The following is a 20048-nucleotide window of genomic DNA, read 5'->3' as shown; positions in this document are numbered from 1 at the left end:
TAATGTATTAAATCTCTGTGGAATAGGAAACTGCTTCAAGCTAAATTCTTATCTACAAACACATTAATTTCGAATTTTTGGCAACAAAGGCTTCAAAAATTTAACTCTTGATAATGCCCGACACAATTTGATAATATATTTATAGCATATACTTACCAGGCTCGAAATTTCATTTGCATACAAGAAACATTGAATTTATCAGGTAAATTTAGCATAAAATTTATTGGTTCGTTATGATTTCATTTAAAAGCAATTTGTTTGCAACATTTGTTTGGTGTCTTTCCATAATATGCACTAGCTATGCACATCGTATAGTTATACCATATATATGTATATATATTAAGTGGTGTATATATAATTTATTTGCTTACATCTATGTATATGTAATTGTTCAAATAATTGAAACGGTAGTTCATTCTTATTATTGTTAGCTGAGTGTGTTGCTAAAGTTAACTACAAGTTTTAGGCGGCATAAAAAATAAAAAACTGGTCTCATTTGATTATGTGATTGCATCAAACACATGAATTGCGTTTTTCCTCTCTTTTTTTTTGGTTAACTCTTTTGTTACTTGGCGCTCCTTAATTAACTTAATTAAAGCATTCAATTGTTAATCTGTTTGTTGAAGTTGGATTTCGATTTGGATTTAGCATGTCTTAATTGCATTGGCATCCAGAGGTTCATCGTTAAAGCCACAGAAACTCCATTTGGACTGATCAGACTTGAAGAGATTTGTGTATTTGGTGAGTATAGTAGCGAGCTCATCGTTACTCTTTAGCTCGAAAGACTTGCACAGCGTGGCACGCAGATAAGTGGTAATGCTAGCAATGTCAACGCCATGTGGATGCAGCACCAGATAAGCTGAGGTTAAAGCAATAATCTTGGCTTCGTTAAGCGCCAGCGACTTAAATGGGCTCTGCAAAGCAAACAAAATTAATGGCTGCAAAAAAAGCTGAGCAGAATTAAATTGAAAAATACCTCAGTTTGTGGAATTTCATCAGCTGTTTTGTCAGCTGCTGTAATTTCGGAAACAGCTGATTGTGGCAAGACTGGGGTTGGTTGCTCTGCAACTTCCACCTTCTCATCGTCCTCGATCTCATGTATTTCCACAACGCCGCTTTGATGCTCAATAATGCGCACATCATCGTCTACCTTATCAATATCTATAATTTCTGGTTCCGCAGCAATTGAATCCTTTCCGATTGCACCGACTCTTAAATCGTCTGTACTTCGACTGTTAGAGTCGCCGCTGCTGTACTCAACACTTGAGTTGCTATGGCTGCCAGCTTCTTTGTCTTTTAGTTTATCTGCGGTTTCCTTGATTTTGGTCTTGAGCAGCAGCTGCTTGACGGCCGCATCCTTGAGATTGCGCTCCAATATCTCAATGGTCTTGACGTCCTTCTGTTCACGCAACTTGGTCTGCAACAGTTGTGTCTGCATATTGCGTATAGTTTCTTGCAGCACCTTGATTTGCTTCTCACGTTGCACGCAGTCGCTGCGCTCCACAGACATCTCATTGCGCATGGCCTCCAGTTGACAGCGCAGCGAGTCGTTCTCATCCTTAAATACATTTGATTTATGTAAGCAAATAGATTTTAAATTACTATAATAATGTAGCTTACCAACTTGCCATCGCTGTCGTAGCGTGTGCGTTTGCTGCGTCTTTCATATTCGCGCTCATCATCTGAGATCTCCATTTCATCATCGTCGATATGCACGGTGCGCAGTTCCTGCATGGCATTCCAAAAAGAATATTTGTTTCTTTTATTAACATAGTAGTTAATGTTAGTTAACAATCAGACACTGCTTATATAATGCTCAATTACTATAACCTATAGAGTTCTACAAATTTATGTTTTGCTTCTTGATGCATCATCGAATTTGTATTCTTGGCTAATTGTTATGTATTTCGACCACTTACTTACCTCGCCACTGTTTTTTTTTTTATTTTATTAAAAAAAGCTTAAGAAATTTAAATTTTATTATTATTATGTAACTGGCATGTGTTACATTGTTTAATGAATTGAATTTAATTAGACTAAGTTCTTTTTTAAATTGCTTTGAATTTGTACGCTTTACCAACTCAAGTTGCACAGCCAATCAAACACAGCGAGTGCCTTAGAAACTTGTAAATATTCTGCTAATTATGATATATGATTTATTTAAGTTAAATATATGTTTATACTTGTATATCGACAAGTTTTGGGGCATTCAGCTACAAGTTAGATTAAATATGGAAAGCTGTTTTACAATTTTAAAGCGATAAGCCATTTTTAAGGAAATGAAAAAAAAATTATAAAACTAATAACAAAAAAATAGCACGAATATTATTAATTAAATAATTAAGCAAATATATTCTGTATAGATTAGTTTAAGATACTATATTTCACTAGAATACGTTTATACGAAATTGAATAGCATTTATTTCAATTATTTAACGTTTTATTCATAAACGAAACCTGACAGTTAAGTGCTAAAAGCCGTGCAATGAACATAAAGCATTAAACAATGAATTATATACAATTAGCAATTGAGTTTGCAACAAATGAGAGCTTCAAACAGAATGTTCATGATATAAAGCTAAGACATGCAAGCATGAAGTTTAATAAAATTAAAGGTAACAACAATAACAATAATACAAATATTAAATATTACAATTTTGCTTTAATGCTCATCTAAAATTTAGAAAACATATACTTTTATCAGCTGAACTTTTTGGTTTTTTGTTTTGTTTGTAAAACATTCTCTTGAACTGTTTTTATTGTACGTACCGTGGCTAATTTTTTCCATTGATCGATGTTTTTTCTTTGGGCTTTGGTGAAATGGTCCCAAACCTTCTTGTGACTAGCGGCATTGAACACTTTTTCAATCTGAGTGACTGAACAATAATGCAATAATATATAATAATATTAAGGGAGGACAGGAGGTAGATTTTTTTTGGTTGTTGTTGTTTTTTGCTTGCTTTCTAAGCAATCTAAGTTCGTGTTTTTATATTTAGTTTCATAAAAATCGGTGAAAAATAAAAAGTAGAAGATTAAACTACTTGAGGGACCCTCGCATAAAATAAATATAGTTAACAGGTCTATGAGCGTTAGTCCGCCAGCATCACCGAATGAGATGAGAGACTATCCAACACTATGAGCCTACCCACACACGCTTCACTACAGCGCCATGTCTACCTTATCAGTTATAACTGTAGTATCTCAGAAGCACCTGACAGCACAACTTTAGTCAAAGTTAAGCGTGTTGTGCCTGTAGTTGCTTCTGACGCCAGCGTAAACCCTTGTTGGCTTTTTATCAGAAGATCACTAGCCGTACGGATCCAGGGCACTCGGTCTCGGCCTTCGATAGCACGCGTATCACTGTGAGAGTGCAAGATCATACGACTTGAGGAAGATAACTGAAGATTTATATCAGTTGGAACTACGTTTAGTGTCTTCTGTACTTTTAGTCTAGTGATTTATCATCATGCTGATGTGCCTACCATAAACCTTTCGGCCGGCAGGACTTGCTTTTTTTCTTACAATTGTTTGCAACAATAAAGTCCGAACAGTTGGGAAAACTACCCAAGAAAGCTTGCCATTAGTGACAATAAATAAACGAGATCGGCGTTCAATTAACACAAAGCTCTATCAAGACTGTCCCGAACAAACTACATTCGTCAAAAATACCAGACTTCTATCTATCAGACCGACTCCTCGATCACCCTGAGCACGACAAAACCAAACCAGTGCGTCTACCGCACGACGGCGACGAAGGTGCTAATCTTGAACTCTTCCGAGATCGGCCCGATTTTGAAAAAGCGGTAGATCTTACTGCAGCAGATGATCAGCACTCCTGCAGTACAAATACCAGTTTTCTGTGAAACTGACACCAATTTACTGCTTGCTGTTGTCGCTTTGGCTCCTTGCGGTTCGCTGGAATTTTCCTCGGTCTGGTTTACCATTTCTTTTCGTCTGAGATAGCCGATTCTAGTGTTTTAAGTACAAGTATGGAACACCCCTGAGGTTCCCTTGTGATGATTTTGGTGTGGAAGCGGCGATACTAAATGCTATAGAAAGGGTGCAGGTGTATTTTCCCGAAGTCACACAACGCTCACCGACCAGATACGCAGCAATAACGACGCGACGCTCCCACTCCGGCTATCCCCTCTCTACCTCAACATAACAACTCCCGTCCAACACCCGATAAATCCCGGAGATGTCGCTGCTTCCCGCGCCCCATCGATGACGCTCGAAGGAGTGCTCCATGCCATCGCCATTATCGTCTGCCTATTGCTACATATATAGCTAGCTAATGATCTTGTATGCAGTGAGTCCACCCTCGTGTCCATCGTGTCGTCGTAGGCTACAGACGCTAAGTAGTGCTAATGTCCACACGTACTCCGAATTAGAGGACGTAAACGTGGAGCATCGCTGACATGTGTCAGGGCGATACACAGCGAGCGCCGTTCACAAAAACAAAAAATTTGAAAAGGGTTGGGGGAGCGCACCTAGACCCAGACTATGACTAAAAACTAGCAACATATAAGCTCGAGCTACACTTACACTGTGTGGACATGGTGCCCATTTGTTTGCGATAGCATTCGCGCGCCTTGCGCAAATCCTCCTCCAGCTGCTGTTTGTCCGCATGCAGACGACGTACATGTGCGTGGGTGCTCTGGATCATGGAGTAGAAGACGTTTGCATTACGCTTGGTGCAATCACCACGCTCCAGCCAAGTAGTAATGGTTTGTACGGCCTTGACAAAAGTCTCATTGTTGCGCAGATGCTCCGCCGCAGCGGCGGCCTCAAGCTCCGAGTAGTGCGCTATGGGTGGCGGTGATTGTGAACGCATCCGATCCAGCGACACGCGTTCACGATGTCGTTGCTCCCGCTGCAATTGACGCTGCTTACACTCGAAGTCGTACTGATCATCGCGTGCTTGGGCATAGTCCACGTGTAGTCTGCCAAAGTTGGGGGGCTCGTTGAGATTGGAGATGCGGAGGCGATAGCCAGATAGGTAGATGGCACGATCGATGGCGGATTCATGGCGATAGCGTATGTGACAAAAGTTCTTCTTGGACATGCGCAGTGTGGTAATGTCTCCACAAGATTCGAAAATTTCACGTATAACCTCCTCTGTTATATTCTCCGGAAGACCCCCCACAAAGACAGTGCGACAGCCAGGCGGACGCTCGCGTATAGTGGGCGGTGGTGCATTCGGATTTGGTGGAAACAATATACAGTTTTTGGTTTTGATAACCTCCTTCAATCCTCCAATAGAGCCGGCGCCATCTGCTAAGAATAACCGGGTTAAAAAGAACTTTCATTTGATATTAATATAGTATTTACCTGCTGACAGCGCTGCCTCTACGCTTGTTGCTGTTGCCTCATTGGGCATCCCAGCTGCTGCTGCCGCCGCCGCAAAACCTGCTGCTGCATAATTGTGTTGCATTTGTTGCACAGCTGCTGCCATCATGGCTGTGGGATCCATTAGTAATTGAGCGTTGTTGCTTGACGCATTTGATGTTGCTGCTGCCGCTGCATTCGGTGTTGGTGGTGCAGCGTTTTGCGCGCCAGGAAAGTACAAATAGCCGGGCGGTGTGTGCATCAGCCCGTTTAAGTAGAGCTGTTGTGCATCGGGCAAGCCTAACGTAGGAGCGCCTTGTTTCTCACTTGGCTTCACGGCTGACCCTAAGACCTTTAATTCGTCTTCTTCGTTGTCATTCTCCAAATCCATGGGAACGCTTCCTTGGCCGTTGCCATTGCTATTATGTGGCTTTGGCTTCACTGGACTTGTTTTATTGGACGCTGCGGCCACTGATGCAGTCGGGGCAACATTGTTGTTGCTGTTGCTGCCGGTTGGCGCAGGTGTGGACATACCCACAGTGGCATTGGTGAAGGCTGCAGCTAGTTGATTTATGAAATTGGGATGGTTTGATAATGTGACACCATTGGACATGCTCCCTGCGAAAGTCAAAAAGAAAATAAGAATCAGCTGTAGAAGCGATTGCAAAATAAATAATGAAAGCGCAATGTCTAAGCCCAAAAGCGAAACGCGACTAATTAGGCAATAATTTGTATTCTTATTTTGTCTCCCCAGTTGCATAGCTTTCGTAACTGCACTTCAACCACTTTTGCCTCTATTTACTTTTTTGTTTGCTTTTGCTATGCACTTACACATGTTATCAGCCAAATTTGCATAATTAAACGCCATTCGAAACTAGACAGGGCTGCATACATAAAAGTTGAGCAACAAGCGCTCACTTTTATGTATTTTTTGCAAGTATTTCACTCTTATTATTGTTTTTTCGTTTACAATATTCGCGTAAAAAGTTCAGCTATCCGTTGTCTATACATATCGAAAATGTATCGAGCTGCCACCACTCTTCAGTGCAGATTTGCAGTCAATGTTGCCACCTGGCCGTTTTACAACTGATGCTCTGGCTTTTTTTATATTTTATTCTTTAAGTCTTATATTACTTGAAACTTCGTCAAAATAATAAAAACTTTTATAAATTATTAAATTTATAAAAATAAAATAATTTAACATATTTTTGCAATTGCAATTTGGAATTTTCCTACATAAGACATATGTATTTTCGGCTTCTTTGGTTTGTCTGTAAAACAGCTGGATTTGAATGGGAAAAATCTAAATTGGCAGTCTTGGGTGTGATTCATCAGCTGTAGTCAATTCGAGAAAACTCAAAACGAAAACAAGACAAAACAACTACGTATTTTTCGCTAAATAAAGGAATAGAGTTGAAAATCTAGTATTAAAAAGGATGTCGGTTAATACGGCACACGCCAATAATGGCGTGCTTATACATGCAGGCGAATAGTAAGTCGATATTGCAATATTTGTTTAACTTTGCATACAAAACTGAGAACTTTCGTGTGACGTCATGACTTAAAAGCAATTATAATTTACAATTTAATAGTATTAGTTAACTAAATGTAAAGAACTCTATAGTATAATATATTCCTATGTGGGTGGTTTACATATTGACGTGGACTTTCAAATCGTGTGGAAAATAACAGCTACCGGGCCCCTAAGTGATAAGATTAAGTTTAATCAATTATTTAAATCCATTACAGTATATTGCTGCACAGCGATAGCGTTTCGATGGACTTTTCAGGACAGGACAACCCATTGTTCAAAGGCTCCAAGCAGGGACGCATCTATTTGACTTCACATCGCATGATTTTCAACAACAAGAAACCCGGTGATGTCATGCAATCCTTCAGTGCGCCTTTTGTGGCTCTTTCCGACGTATCTAATCCGGCGAACTAAACACTGCCGAAAAGCCCCATTATGATAGTATAAACTCATGTACAACGAAATCAGTATGAAGCAACAACATAACCCTTCTTCGTAGATTTCAGTTGGACGACATTGAACAGCCTGTGTTTGGAGCCAACTACATTAAGGGCAAGGTGCGTGCCCAGCCCAACGGAAACTATGTTGGCGAGGTCAAGTTTAAGTTGCACTTCAAAGCAGGCGGCGCTATCGAGTACGGTCAAGCTTTGTTACGTGCAGCCAAAACCGCAATGGGCAATTTACATCGCGGCGGCATGCCTGGGGACGATCCACCGCCCTATGCACCAGCCGGTGCTTGGCATGAGGCACCGCCACCGGCCTATCAGCCACCACCCGGCTACTACGGTTGGTTGCCGCAGCATGATGCGTTCACTGGTCCGGCACCGAATACGGTGTTCATTAGTGATAATCCGCCGCCATATCCTGGCATCAGTAAGTTGGAAAGCTTGCATTTTATTCCAATCCCAGACTCGGCTTTTGTTTCTGTACAGCTGCAGCGCTGGTTTTCATAAAAATTGGCAAAAATGCATGTAATTCATGTGCACGCTTGATCTAACACTAACAACAAATCTGCACGCTGCATTTATTCTGTATATTTCTATAGCACCACCACAAAATCAGCCAGCACCACAACCACAGCAACAGCAGCCAACTGAACCCACTTGGTATGGATTTTCAGCACCACCAGATCAGCAGCCACAAGGCTATCCACAGGGCTATCCTCAGCCACCACAGCAGGGCTATCCTCAGCCACCACAGCAGGGCTATCCGCAGCCCCCACAACAAGGCTATCCACAGCCTCCGTCATATGCCTCGTGTTCGCCAAACTGTCCACCAGGAGCTCCATATGGCACACCAGCTCAAGTCTATAATCCAGGCGTTGCGCCTTATGGCGGCTACAATCCTAATGTGCCTGGTGGATTTATGCAGCCCGGCTTACAACCAACTGGTTATCCTGGCAGTGCACCGCCACCACAACAACAACCAAATGGTTATCCCGGCGCAGCTCCGGCTGCTCCAGCTGCTGGTGCCGCTGCAAGTGCTGCAGGAGGAGCTGCCGGTAACGCCGGCTGGATGGGTTTCAGCTTGCCCCCTGGAAGTAAGTTTATGGAATTGTTTGATTTAAAACCAAGCTCATGCCTCATTTCCTGTCGTTAAGCAGATAAATAACAAGAATCATAGACAAACTGGCATAAGATAAATGTATAAGATTTTTCTAAAGCCTGAAGGTATAAATATGAAATTGTATAACAATTGTAGCTAAATTTTAACTGCTATGTAGCTTATAGTAGATTCAAGTTCAGAATTTAACATAAACACAACCAGTCGTAGGATAGCTACTCAACTCATTCATTCTTGTATTTATTGTGCTGAAATCTAACAAGTTACTAAACACCCTATTTTATATAATTATTATCAACATTTATTTCCACTCTTCACAGTGTAAAATGCAAAATTTCAAATGCCACTGTACCCACAAGCAAAAAAACAAGTAAGATTTTAACAAAAGCCGAGCCGAAACTTTCTTAGTTAGTTTTGTTGGTAACTTGCTTAATGATTTCTATTTTATTTTTCTTTCAAATTTTTGGAAATGCAAACATTGCAGGAACCAGCAGCACGCAATATTATTATTATCCAAGTTATCCAATTGCCAGAACATTGTGTTTTGTACCCATACCAATTATATATCCATAGAGGATTGTAAGCTTTGCAAGTTTATTTATTAACTGCAATTAAAGTTGTATGTACGTCAATATTTTAACCACTTCTTACTTTACTTTGTCAAGATTCAAAAGAAGCCGAGGCTGCTGCAAGTGCCTATAATACGCCCTATAATCAAGGGGGACCCAATGCACCAGGCTCCAGTGAAATGCCGCCATCCTATAATGTAACTTTTAAATATAACTTGAATCAAAAACCTTTATATAACTTTTAAATACATTTGCAGAATTTGCCACCCAGTTACGATGATGCCGCAAAAAAGAAACAGTAGAGAATGCTGAGGAAAACCAAATCAACAGCTCATTCCACTTAGCTGAAAACTAACTGTATACTAAACAGCTTTATTAATATTTGAAATAATTGTCGAATTTTTTAAAAAGGCTTTCTGTATTCAAATTTAAATTTATTGTACTATAAATTGTGGCAGTGTAAAGGCTATATTTAATTTACATAAGTCACAAAAAATGCACTTGTTTTAATGTTTGTTCTTTATATTTTATTTCTATATTGTATATTGCTATCAAGTATTTACATTTAAACAAAGCTTATAATCACATAAAAGGTACATATATTGTTACAAGTAAACATGAAACTTTTATATATGAATAAATGTATCTCGTGAATGAATGAAATGCGAACTCCTTCATCGACTGCTGTTAGTGGCAGACAGAATATCGCAACATCAACGATGATCAGCACAATAACCAGCTACAAGTGCGGATTATCGTTCATGCCGCAACTATCTGTGCCTGGGTAGCATAGGCAGATGTAGACACCATCTGTAAAAGAATCATAATACCCAAGAAACTTAGCTTTGATTAGGGGTGAGGAGCTGAGAGTTGGGCTCTCATTGGTATTGACCATATAGCTATTCATTTTGCTAATCAAAGAATTAGTCCTTAAGGCAGTATGTGAGGTAAATAACTCGTAAATGAATGAAATCCAAACTTCCCATTAGGTCTGTTCTGTGTTAGTGGCAAACAGAATGTCGCAACATCAACGATGATCAGCACAATAACCAGCTACAAGTGCGGATTATCGTTCACGCCGCAACTATCTGTGCCTGAGTAGCATAGGTAGACACTATCTGTAAAAGAATCATAATACCCAAGATACTTAGCTTTGATTAGGGGTGAAAAGCTGGAGCTGGGCTCTCATTGGTATTGACCATATAGCTATTTATATTGCTAATGAAAGAATAAGATCTTAAGGGGGGTAAATAACGCGTAAATTAATGAAATCCGAACTTCCTATTAGTTCTGTCCTGTGTTAGTGGCAAACAGAATGTCGCAACATCAACGATGATCAGCACAATAACCAGCTACAAGTGCGGATTATCGTTCACGCCGCAACTATCTGTGCCTGAGTAGCATAGTTAGACACCATCAGAAAAAAAACATAATGCCTAAAAAACTTAAATTTGATTAGGGTTGAAAAGCTGAGAGCTGGACTCTCATTTGTATGGACCAAACAGCTTTCCGGTTGCCACTCAAAGCCTATGTCACTAAGGGATTATGTGGGGTTGGAAATGCTTTTTAGTATGTATATACATCATTTTGAAATTTATTATACACACCTGAATGTCTAGACAGACAATTATGTTGTACCATAATTTTTTATGCTGATTGCAGCTAAAAAAAGTTGATTTATAATATAAAATAATGGCGTTACAAATAATTAAATAATAAATGTTAGCAATAAAAAAACAAATGTAAGTAATTTTTTTAAAATCTATTCACTTTTCACTTAAAAGTTTGAACAATTAGCAACTAATAAATTTAATAAAATTGCAAAATTTTATTAAACTATTTGACTATAATTTGTACTTTAATAAAATAAATGAAAATAAATTCACTATACTGATGTCGACAATTATCAATAAAAATAAATGTCTAAATGCACTTTGCGTCCACTCTTGTTAAGCACTGCACTGTCAATAAAATATCTATAACTTTTCCAATGGTAAAAGATTGATTTTTCGCTCGACGCCACATGCGCATTGCCTGTGTGGTGAATAAGCTATAAGGGTATGTTCAGACTCTGCATAAAAAACGTGCACAATGGTCTTATAAATAATTGAAAAAGAACTTGCGCGTTCAGTTTATCAGGAGGCGTGACAGACATGTAAATGAAAAAAATTTTAGAAATTAAAATTGTAAAAATAATAAACTCATTTTGGGCATATTTATATTATAAATAGAGGCATTATTAGGGCATATTCATATAATAAATAAAGACATTATATACTCTAAATTATACTATGATGGCAGACTAAGCAATTTCAGTTTGTACGCAGATTCTCCGGCTTGTATGTTATGTCCTTTATTATAATAAGATAATGTTTCCTCACATGAGTCAGAGTCGAATCTTGTCGGTTGCGCCCGACATTACTCAACGAATTTTGTGATAACCTCTGAGGCCAGCAAAAAGAGAAATTTTAGTTGAACACGCCTGCAGCTGCTAGCAGCAGCTTACATCGCGCTAGCTACAACATTTATTGAAAAATAATATAAAAGAAATGTTGGCAAACTCAGTTGATAAAGTGTTGCCCACATAAAAAAAATTTCAATTGCTAAAGTTTGCACAAATCAAAAATTGAATTCTAAATGTAATTTACTTTGCATAACATTATTTGGCGCAACAACTTGTGTGTGTCTGTTGTTTATCGATTTGAAAGCAACAAAAATAACAACAACAACATTTTTGCTAACACCCTGTATGAGAAAAGTTACAGCTGCACGCACAAGATATGCGAAATTAATTTGTTTTAAAGCAAGCAAATTGAATCAAAAAACAGCAAATAATAGAAAATGGATGCCAGTGCACAGGAGGCAAACTATGAGCCGCTAGAGGGGCGCAGAGCAAGAGCCGGTGGCAGTGGCACGCGGCGTGGCTCAAATCTGGATAGCCCCGAGTTCGATACACGTGCACCCAAGGATCAGCGCCATGCCGTCTACTTGGCGCTGCTGGCTGCAGGCATTGGCTTTGTTTTGCCCTACAATAGGTGAGTGGGCGGAGCCTTGACTTTGTTGTGTTGTTGCTCAACAAGCCATTGTGACAGCTATGATTGATTATTGAGAAACTGAATGAAAGCTTAATTAAAATGACTAATGGGTGTATTAAATTTGCTTTACAGCTTCATCATTGCCGCTGACTATTGGCAGGGCCGCTTTCCCGGCCGTCCTGTTGCTCTGGACATGTCCATGACCTATATATTTGTGGCCTTTGTTACGGTGCTGTTTAACAACATTGTGCTCTCGATAGCGCCGTTTCAGACCCGCGTGCTCTTTGGCTATATGATCTCCTTTACTACGCTCATCTTTGTGGCTGTCTGCGAGGTGGCTTGGCATATGTTTGCCACAAACACAGCCTATGTGGTCAATATGTCGGCGGTGGCATTGACGGCCATTGGTTGCACGGTGCAGCAGTCGAGCTTCTATGGCTTTGCCTCAATGCTGCCCAAGCAATATACACAAGCGGTAATGGCGGGCGAGAGTATTGCCGGATTCCTGGTGTCTTCCAATCGCGTGGTAACCAAGCTGCTCATCAACAATGATCGCGTCTCCACGGTTATATTCTTTCTCACCTCGACGCTGTACATATTGTTCAGCTACTTGCTGCATGTGGCGACTATCAACTCACCCTTTGTGCGCTTTCACGTGGAGGCGTGCTCCAAGATTGTGCTGCGACCGGACGAACAATTTTTGCTTAATTTATTATTATATTAAGCTGCAACAAATAGACGGAGCTAGCAGCAGTGCCAAGTACGGCGTACTCTCCATGGATGGCACCACCACTTCGGCTACAGTTGGCGCATTGCATAGCAATACCAACGCCAGCAATACGCTGAGCTTTAGCAATCCCGTCTACGAGCTGTCCAATCCCACAGCCGGCGAGAGCATTATTGAGGGTCTGGGACAACTGCCCGACTTGCCATCGACTCCACACGAGCCAACCACGCCCACAACTGTCGCCTTCAAGGTGGAGCATGTTATTACGCCACGTCGCTGTCGTCCCAGCAAACTGAGCGATATACGCGAAGGCTTCGTAACTCGCTGGCGAGTAGCGCAGGTCATCTATCCATACATGGTCTGCATTGCCTTGGCCTATTGTGTCACCCTCTCGCTTTATCCGGGCATTGAGGTGGAGATCAATTCGTGCAATCTGCGCAGCTGGATGCCCGTTCTCCTCATGTTCTGCTTCAACACCTCAGATGTGGTTGGCAAAATACTGGCCGCCAGTCCATATCCTTGGTCACGTCGCCAGCTGATAATGATGTCTGGTTTGCGCATTGTGCTGGTGCCCATGCTGCTGCTTTGCTGTGCACCACGTCATCGGCCAGTAATCTCTGGCGAAGCAGCGCCCTTTCTCTTTACTATAGCGCTGGGCGTTAGCAACGGTCTGGCGGGCAGTTTGCCCATGATGCTGGCGCCTGCTAAAGTGCCGGGTACGCTCAAAGAGGTCACGGGCAATATTATGACGTTGTCGTATAATATTGGACTCACAGCTGGCTCACTCATTGGCTACGTGTTTGAGAGCATGCTGGGACCGCAGCTGGATAATCCATGCCCAGCTTTGTATCCCTATGCGCCCATCTCCTTTCACGATCACTTTCACGGACATTTGCCGCCGCCACTGCTGCCCACCGCAGCGAGCAGCACCACAATGTTGCCGCATCTGCTGCTCAATACGACAATGGGCAGTTTCAGTAGCAGTACGGAGAGCAGTTCCACCAGCTCAACGATGCCCACACTTGCAACTGTCATTACGACAACGGCTCTGGCGCTTTTTACGAGCACCAGCCCGGAGCTGATGAATGCCACAGTGACCACAATGCTGTCGTCGGCGGTGTCCTCTTCAGTGGGGGATATGAGTGGTGAGCTGGGTGGCAGTACAACAGATCCGCAGACACCGGAAGCGCTAATGCAGGATATTTAAATGAATTGTAGGACTGACCTATGGCAGGTGGAGAGACAGCAGCTAAAAAGTAATTGTATTGATGCAAAAGTATCTTTTTGACAATTTGAGACAATTTCCACTCTCATTCTCTATCTATCTATCTCTCTCTCTCTCTCTCCCTCCCTCTCTATCGCTCTATGGCTAACTATTAACTTGCTGTGCTAAGTTGCACAATAAATATCTATATATATGTATGTAAGATCTAATTACTTACTTAATACTCAATCCCAAGTCAAGCATATATTTCACTTAAGTGCTATGGTATTCCAAGTTCAAATCTGTTGATTTAGCATTATATATGTACTATAAATAAAAGCATGTCTAAGTACTGATAAGTAATTAATGTAGTCTGTTTAAAAACAAGAACAGTTGCAATATTGCTGTGCATAATATTGTTGGCAAGTAAATAGAGCAAGGCTATTTTTATAAAAAATTGCTAGTCATAATTGTTATACAAAAAATTGTTAAATAACAAGCCACAAATTATTTGCAAAAAGCTCAATAGCTTATATATAATTTATTAAGTTTATAAATCCCTTTTGTTAAATGTTAATTTTAGTCGTTATTAGCTATAAATAGTCAGCGTCACATCCGTTCCAACAAAATGTAGTTATATATGTAAACATATGTATACCTATATATATGATTTGTCTTATTTATATATGTTTTTAACTTTTAAGAGTTTTGAAATGCTAGCAATTTATAAATTGAGCACACAAATTGTGCAGACATATATAAGTGTATATGTGTATTGGCAAATTAGATATATTAAATGCATATTTAAACTAATATAGTAAGAGATTTAATTACGCTAGTCAACAAATTCCGAACTTGTTTCTACTTGGACGATATTTCACACCTCGAAAATGAATTGTCAAACATTACATTTTTTTGAAATCTTTTGAGTTGATATTTTTGAGTTGTTTCAAAGTTTATTCAAAAAGTTTTCAGATGACACCAGTAGTATAAGAACTAATAAGCAACCAAGATGAAAAGAAAAAGGGTTTTTCGTAAATGTAACCCCAGATTATAATTTTATTTACAAAATCCATGAATAAATTAAAAATAATATTGTTTTGTGCCCTGATTTATAAAAACAAACTGTTAATCACGCTGAGTTCGAGTACAACTTTAAATTGATTTGTAATCTTGATTTCCGCGTTTTTAAATTTCCCAGCCGTTATTTACACCAAAGCAATACACAGGGAAATTTGCGAATTGGCAATAGATGACGTATTATTGTTTAGTATGTGGAAGCGCTGCCAGCCATCTATCGATAGATAATACAAAATTGATCGCAACCAATTTCACGAGAAAGCTTCTCTCTCTCTCTCGATTTTGAATTTGAACGCAGCGCATGTATCTTTATATAAAGAAACTTTATTCGTCAGCAATCGGCGTATTTATTATATCTTGCATATATGTATATGAGTATGGCAAAAGTGGAAAAGTAGACGTAGATGGCGCTGAGATGCCAGCGCAAGGATTTCGTTAACAGGTGGCGAATATTATAATAATAATGGTATTAATTAAGAAAACCTATATGAAAGGACTATTGTTTAGCGGAAAATTACGTAGATGACGCTTAGGTGCCAGCTCAAGGATTTCGCTAACAGGTGGCGAATATTATAATAATAATGGTATTAATTAAGAAAACCAATATAAAAGAACTTTTAGAAATATATTTAAGCTAGAACGTTATTGAACGTTATATTTATTCATTAGAGCTGCTTTCATAGCTCTGAAACTGTTGTTTTATTCCATGCATTTGACATTAACATTTTTATTATGTTGAATAGTTGAATATTCAAGAATTATAAAATAAATCGGTTTTGCCGTATAAATGGAGGTTTCCATTATTTTTAATCTACTTGAAAATAATATTTGTTGATAAATGGTTTATAGCTAAGTACTTGGCACTAGGCCAAGAAAAAGCCTGAAAATTGTTGGTACATTAAAATTAATTGCTTATTGACTCGCCACTAAATCGTTTCAAGGTATTTTCCATTTCATTTCGTTTTTAATTTTCCTCTTACCTTTTTGGGGCAGCAAGTTGATTTGCATAGCAATCGGCAAAAGGACAAGGCTCGATGAAAGAACTCGAGACCACAATATAGACAAACACATAGATAAACAGACACACACACTCACACATACACATGGAAACGCAGTTTATCTGGCCGCAGGCAAATTCGACCTCCAAAGTGGGCCGCCACAGTTTTAAGCATAGATACTATAGTTGTTATTGGAGGGTAGCTCATGTTGCATATAAAGTTACTTTTATCGATTGGATTGGCCAAGTTTGCAACGTGCGCTACGTTTGGGCACAGGTATCCCTCTAGGCGGTAAATGTCATTGAACCTAGCTGTACTTCCAAGTGCCTTGGCGTAAATCAAGTGCTAATAGCTGTTATAATAGAGATAATTGCTATGTTAGAGGTGTAAGAAATATAGAGAAGAATAATATGGCTCTTTAAATATTTTTACTATTAGCGCACTAACGAAAAGTGCACAAGTGAAGCAATAGGTCCTTCAGTTGGTTTCCTATTTTATTATAAGCAGAAAAATCAATGATTGCATTTGCATTTTGTTAGATTTTCAGATTTTTGTATTGAATTTATGCCAATGTCTGGCGCATCCTAAGCCCCCCTTTGCCCATCACAAGCACTTGCCAACGGAAGCATGAAAAGCGAGTGGGGTAGGGTGGGGGAGAGGAGTTGGAAGCAACAGCGCACGATAGCTGGCAATTGCAAAAGTCCTTTGGCGTGTTGAGGAAATTAGAAATGGAAATTATTATCGTAATTTTGTAGTGTTGTTGCTGTTGCTCTTGTTGCTGCTGTTGCTGCTGCTGCTGATGTTGCTGCTGCTCTTATTGTAGTTGTTGTATTTGTTATTGCTGCTGTCATGTAATTACACAGCAGAGTACAGCACAACAATAACGACAACAAGCTTAAACACTTGAGTTGAGTGCTCTGTTTGTTGTTATTTAGATTTAGCTGGTGGATTTGATTCTGTGCTCACTGATGTTGGAATTTGTGCTTAAATGGGACAAAGGTCCTGACATATATTTACGAAAATGGCGGTTAAGTATGCTGAATCCTAGAGGATGTTCTCATTTCGTTTGGCTAAAGGTTGAGGCTTTAATTTAAGCTATAAACTAAACTTGAATATTTTAGTTTTACTTTTTGAGAAAATGTATTTATATTAAGGTACAGCTTTGCAATTCGATTCGAAGCAAATTCTATCGAATGCAATATTAAAGTGTTGTCATTATCAAAGTAGGCTCTTCAAATCAAATCTATAAGACAAGCATTAAAAACTCTTGATTAACAATCTACAAGACAAGCATTAAAAAACTCTTGATTAACAATGGTAAGTTCTGCCTAAAATCATTTGTAGTATTTTGGTAAGTAATATTTTGCTCTCTTGCTAGGCCGCTGAACCATCCTTAAAGTTAAAAATAAAGCTGCCAACGCGTGTGCAGCCAGAAGTGTTGCCATCTTCAGAAGAAATTGGCGTCTACACCAATAAGATACATTACTTGCGTAAGTATCTGCTAGACGAGCTGGTCATGAAGAAGTTCGCCATGGACTTTATGGAGCCGGTGGATACGGCCGTGCTAAAAGTGCCCATGTACTATACGATCATCAAGAAGCCTATGGATGTGGGGACTATTATAAAGCGTGTGCAGAATAGATATTATCATGGCGTGGATGAGCTCATCCATGACTTTCGCTTGGTTATCAGCAACTGTTTTACGTTCAATAGACCAGGCGAAGTGGTCTATCGCAATTGCCAAAAGTTGGAGAAGTTCTTTTATAGAGTACTCAATAAAATGCCGCGTGGCGAGGAGAAGCCAAGCACCAAGGATCCATTGGCTTCGGGCCGCATAAATCGGTCGGAGCGCGCCTCGGAGCTTGTACAGCGCCAGTGTCGGGAGCAACTACAGAAACTATTCTACAACAGCTCCACTGAGGAGGATCCCAGTCTGCGCAAGTTTCTCTGCGCCAAGTGGGAGATCCTCTCCCAAAAAGTGGAAAATCATTATTTTAAAACTGTGGAGGAGTTTCGTTTCGAAGTCGACGGCATCTTCCTAAGCATTGACAAGCAACTCAAGATGTTTCACACAGTCTACACCGATGAAGACAGCTTCGTGGAGCCAATAGAGCGCTCAACGCTACAAAAAGAAGATATTAACGTTGTGATTAATGCGCTCAAGAAGGCTGAGACTAGCGTGGAACAATTCGCTAAGCATCACACTAGAGAGCGAGAAATGCGCGCTATTGAATTTATTGATGCATATGCAGACAGCGCTGATACTCTCAAGCGTAAAATTATGCAGTCGCGTTTGGAAGGAGATTGTGGGAATATGGAGTCTGTGGAAGAGAAAAGCTCTGACTTAATGGAGCAGCAGAAAGCACTAGCTGAGGAGCAAGAGCTAGAGATGCGGGATGGGGAAGATGAGCAGGATTATGAAGAAGACGGGTCAGATGATGAGGAAGATGGCCAGGATTATGAGAAAGATGGGTCAGATGATGAGGAGGACGGGCAAGATGATGAAGAAGATGGGCAGATGGATGAGGAAGACGGCCAGCATGATGAGGAAGGTGCGCAGATTGAAGAGGAAGATGGGCAGGATTATGAGGACGATGCGCAGATTGATGATGAAGATGGGCAGGATTATGAGAAAAATGCGCTGGTGGATGAAGAAGATGAGGAGGTTGATGAGGAGGTTGATGCGGAGGTTGATGATGAATATGCCCAGATTGAAGAGGAAGATGGGCAGGATTATGAGGACGATGGGCAGATTGATGATGAAGATGAGCAGGATTATGAGGAAGATGCGCAAACTGATGAGGAAGATGCACAGATTGAAGAGGAAGATGGGCAGGATTATGAGGACGATGGGCAGATTGATAAGCAAGATCAGCAGGAATATGAGGAAGATGTGCAGATTGAGGATGAAGATGCGCAGATTGAAGAGGAAGATGGGCTGGATTATGGGGAAGGTGCCCAGATTGATGACGATGACGAAGATGGGCAGGATGATGAGCAAGGTACGCAGACTGATGATGAGGAAGATGAGCAGAGCTATGTGGAAGTTATGCAGCTTTATGAGGAAGATGCGCAGACTGAAGAGGAAGATGGGCAGGATTATGAGCAAGATGTGCAGATTGATGAGGAGGATGCTCAGGTTGATGAGCAAGTATATAAGGAACTTGAGCACAAGGAAGCGGCACATCAAGAGGAAGACAATGAATTTGATATAAGCGTTGAGCTGGAAGACTATGCAATAGAAGCAGAAACAGGTGAGCAACAGGTGCTTGAGCTGGGTCTGGATCCAAATGGAGACCTTTACTACTATGGATATGGGATGTGGGATGGCCAGACATTGGAAATGGAAGCAAATAACAGCTCAGACTCCGAACTCGACAGCGACATTTACTACTATGATGATGCGCGCGTTGATGAGACAGAAGCAGAAACAGGTGATCAGCAGGAGTTCGATTCTGAGCTGGAGCCAAGTCAAGACTTTTACTACTATGCTGATGTAAGCGTTGAGCAGGAAGATGATGAGACAGAAGCAGAAACAAGCGAGCTTGAGTCAAATGAAGACCATTACTACTATGCTCTGAGGGATTGCCAGACAGTGGAAATCATAGGAAATAACAGCTCAGCCGCTGAAATCGAAAGCGATAATATAAATGACAGCGCGATTGAGCTTTAACTAATGCACCTGAAAATGATTCGATGCTCTGGGTGGACCTGCAAATTAGTAACAGCGAAGAAAGCGAAGACGACAACTTGTAATATTTTTAAAACAATTATCAAATATATTAAAGGCAAAGGTTTAAGTTAGAGATTAATTTTCTGAGAGAAAGCGCGCGCATAGCAAACGCTTAGCACAAGGCGACGCAATTGAGTTAGTTAACTGAGCGAGCATGAGTGAAACTGAAAGAGAAAGAGTGTGGGTGGGAGTGGGAGTATAACTTTATCAAGCTCAGCACTTCATTCGCAGCAAACGTCAAGATTGTTGGTTAGGATTCATGGAACAACAACAACAACAA

General features: G+C 40.3%; 4 protein-coding genes across 8 annotated transcripts; 3 read left to right on the top strand and 1 right to left on the bottom strand.

Moving 5' to 3' along the window:
* Window positions 1-207: 207 nt before the first annotated feature.
* On the bottom strand, window positions 208-6314 carry LOC108600854 (ecto-NOX disulfide-thiol exchanger 2). Of its 3 annotated transcripts, none has more exons than XM_017988656.2 (7): window positions 6160-6311; window positions 5332-5946; window positions 4546-5277; window positions 2770-2876; window positions 1621-1728; window positions 977-1558; window positions 208-914 (listed from the first exon to the last, which is right to left on the bottom strand). In XM_017988656.2, exons 1-7 carry the CDS (start codon window positions 6194-6196, stop codon window positions 645-647), a joined length of 2451 nt encoding a protein of 816 aa, XP_017844145.2. In that variant the 5' UTR covers window positions 6197-6311; the 3' UTR covers window positions 208-644. The 3 variants fall into 3 exon arrangements, with proteins under 3 accessions (XP_017844145.2, XP_017844146.2, XP_017844147.2); XM_017988657.2 differs by having other exon boundaries at window positions 4546-5274; XM_017988658.2 differs by lacking the exons at window positions 208-914; window positions 977-1558; window positions 2770-2876 and having other exon boundaries at window positions 1647-1728; window positions 6160-6314.
* Window positions 6315-6655: 341 nt separating this feature from the next.
* LOC108598491 (WW domain-binding protein 2) lies at window positions 6656-9428 on the top strand. Of its 3 annotated transcripts, none has more exons than XM_033293498.1 (6): window positions 6656-6820; window positions 7078-7255; window positions 7372-7732; window positions 7905-8399; window positions 9088-9188; window positions 9249-9423. In XM_033293498.1, the coding sequence occupies exons 1-6, from the start codon at window positions 6765-6767 to the stop codon at window positions 9291-9293; spliced, it is 1236 nt and encodes a 411-aa protein (XP_033149389.1). In that variant the 5' UTR covers window positions 6656-6764; the 3' UTR covers window positions 9294-9423. The 3 variants fall into 3 exon arrangements, with proteins under 3 accessions (XP_033149389.1, XP_033149391.1, XP_033149390.1); XM_033293500.1 differs by lacking the exons at window positions 6656-6820; window positions 7078-7255 and adding exons at window positions 8743-8792; window positions 8907-9001 and having other exon boundaries at window positions 7585-7732; window positions 7980-8399; window positions 9249-9428; XM_033293499.1 differs by lacking the exons at window positions 6656-6820; window positions 7078-7255 and adding exons at window positions 8743-8792; window positions 8907-9001 and having other exon boundaries at window positions 7585-7732; window positions 9249-9424.
* Window positions 9429-11550: 2122 nt separating this feature from the next.
* LOC108598551 (equilibrative nucleoside transporter 4) lies at window positions 11551-14427 on the top strand. The gene is made up of 3 exons (XM_033293523.1): window positions 11551-12026; window positions 12159-12719; window positions 12754-14427. The coding sequence occupies exons 1-3, from the start codon at window positions 11833-11835 to the stop codon at window positions 13958-13960; spliced, it is 1962 nt and encodes a 653-aa protein (XP_033149414.1). The 5' UTR covers window positions 11551-11832; the 3' UTR covers window positions 13961-14427.
* Window positions 14428-17307: 2880 nt separating this feature from the next.
* On the top strand, window positions 17308-19813 carry LOC108598866 (gametocyte surface protein P230). The gene is made up of 2 exons (XM_017985624.2): window positions 17308-17352; window positions 17414-19813. Exons 1-2 carry the CDS (start codon window positions 17350-17352, stop codon window positions 19706-19708), a joined length of 2298 nt encoding a protein of 765 aa, XP_017841113.2. The 5' UTR covers window positions 17308-17349; the 3' UTR covers window positions 19709-19813.
* The last annotated feature ends 235 nt before the right edge of the window (window positions 19814-20048 follow it).

This window comes from Drosophila busckii, chromosome 3L, assembly GCF_011750605.1.
Source record: "Drosophila busckii strain San Diego stock center, stock number 13000-0081.31 chromosome 3L, ASM1175060v1, whole genome shotgun sequence".
NCBI classification, from domain to species: Eukaryota; Metazoa; Arthropoda; class Insecta; order Diptera; family Drosophilidae; genus Drosophila; species Drosophila busckii.
The sequence above is the reverse complement of the archived record's forward strand: the minus strand, read 5'-3'. Positions and strand labels throughout refer to the sequence as shown.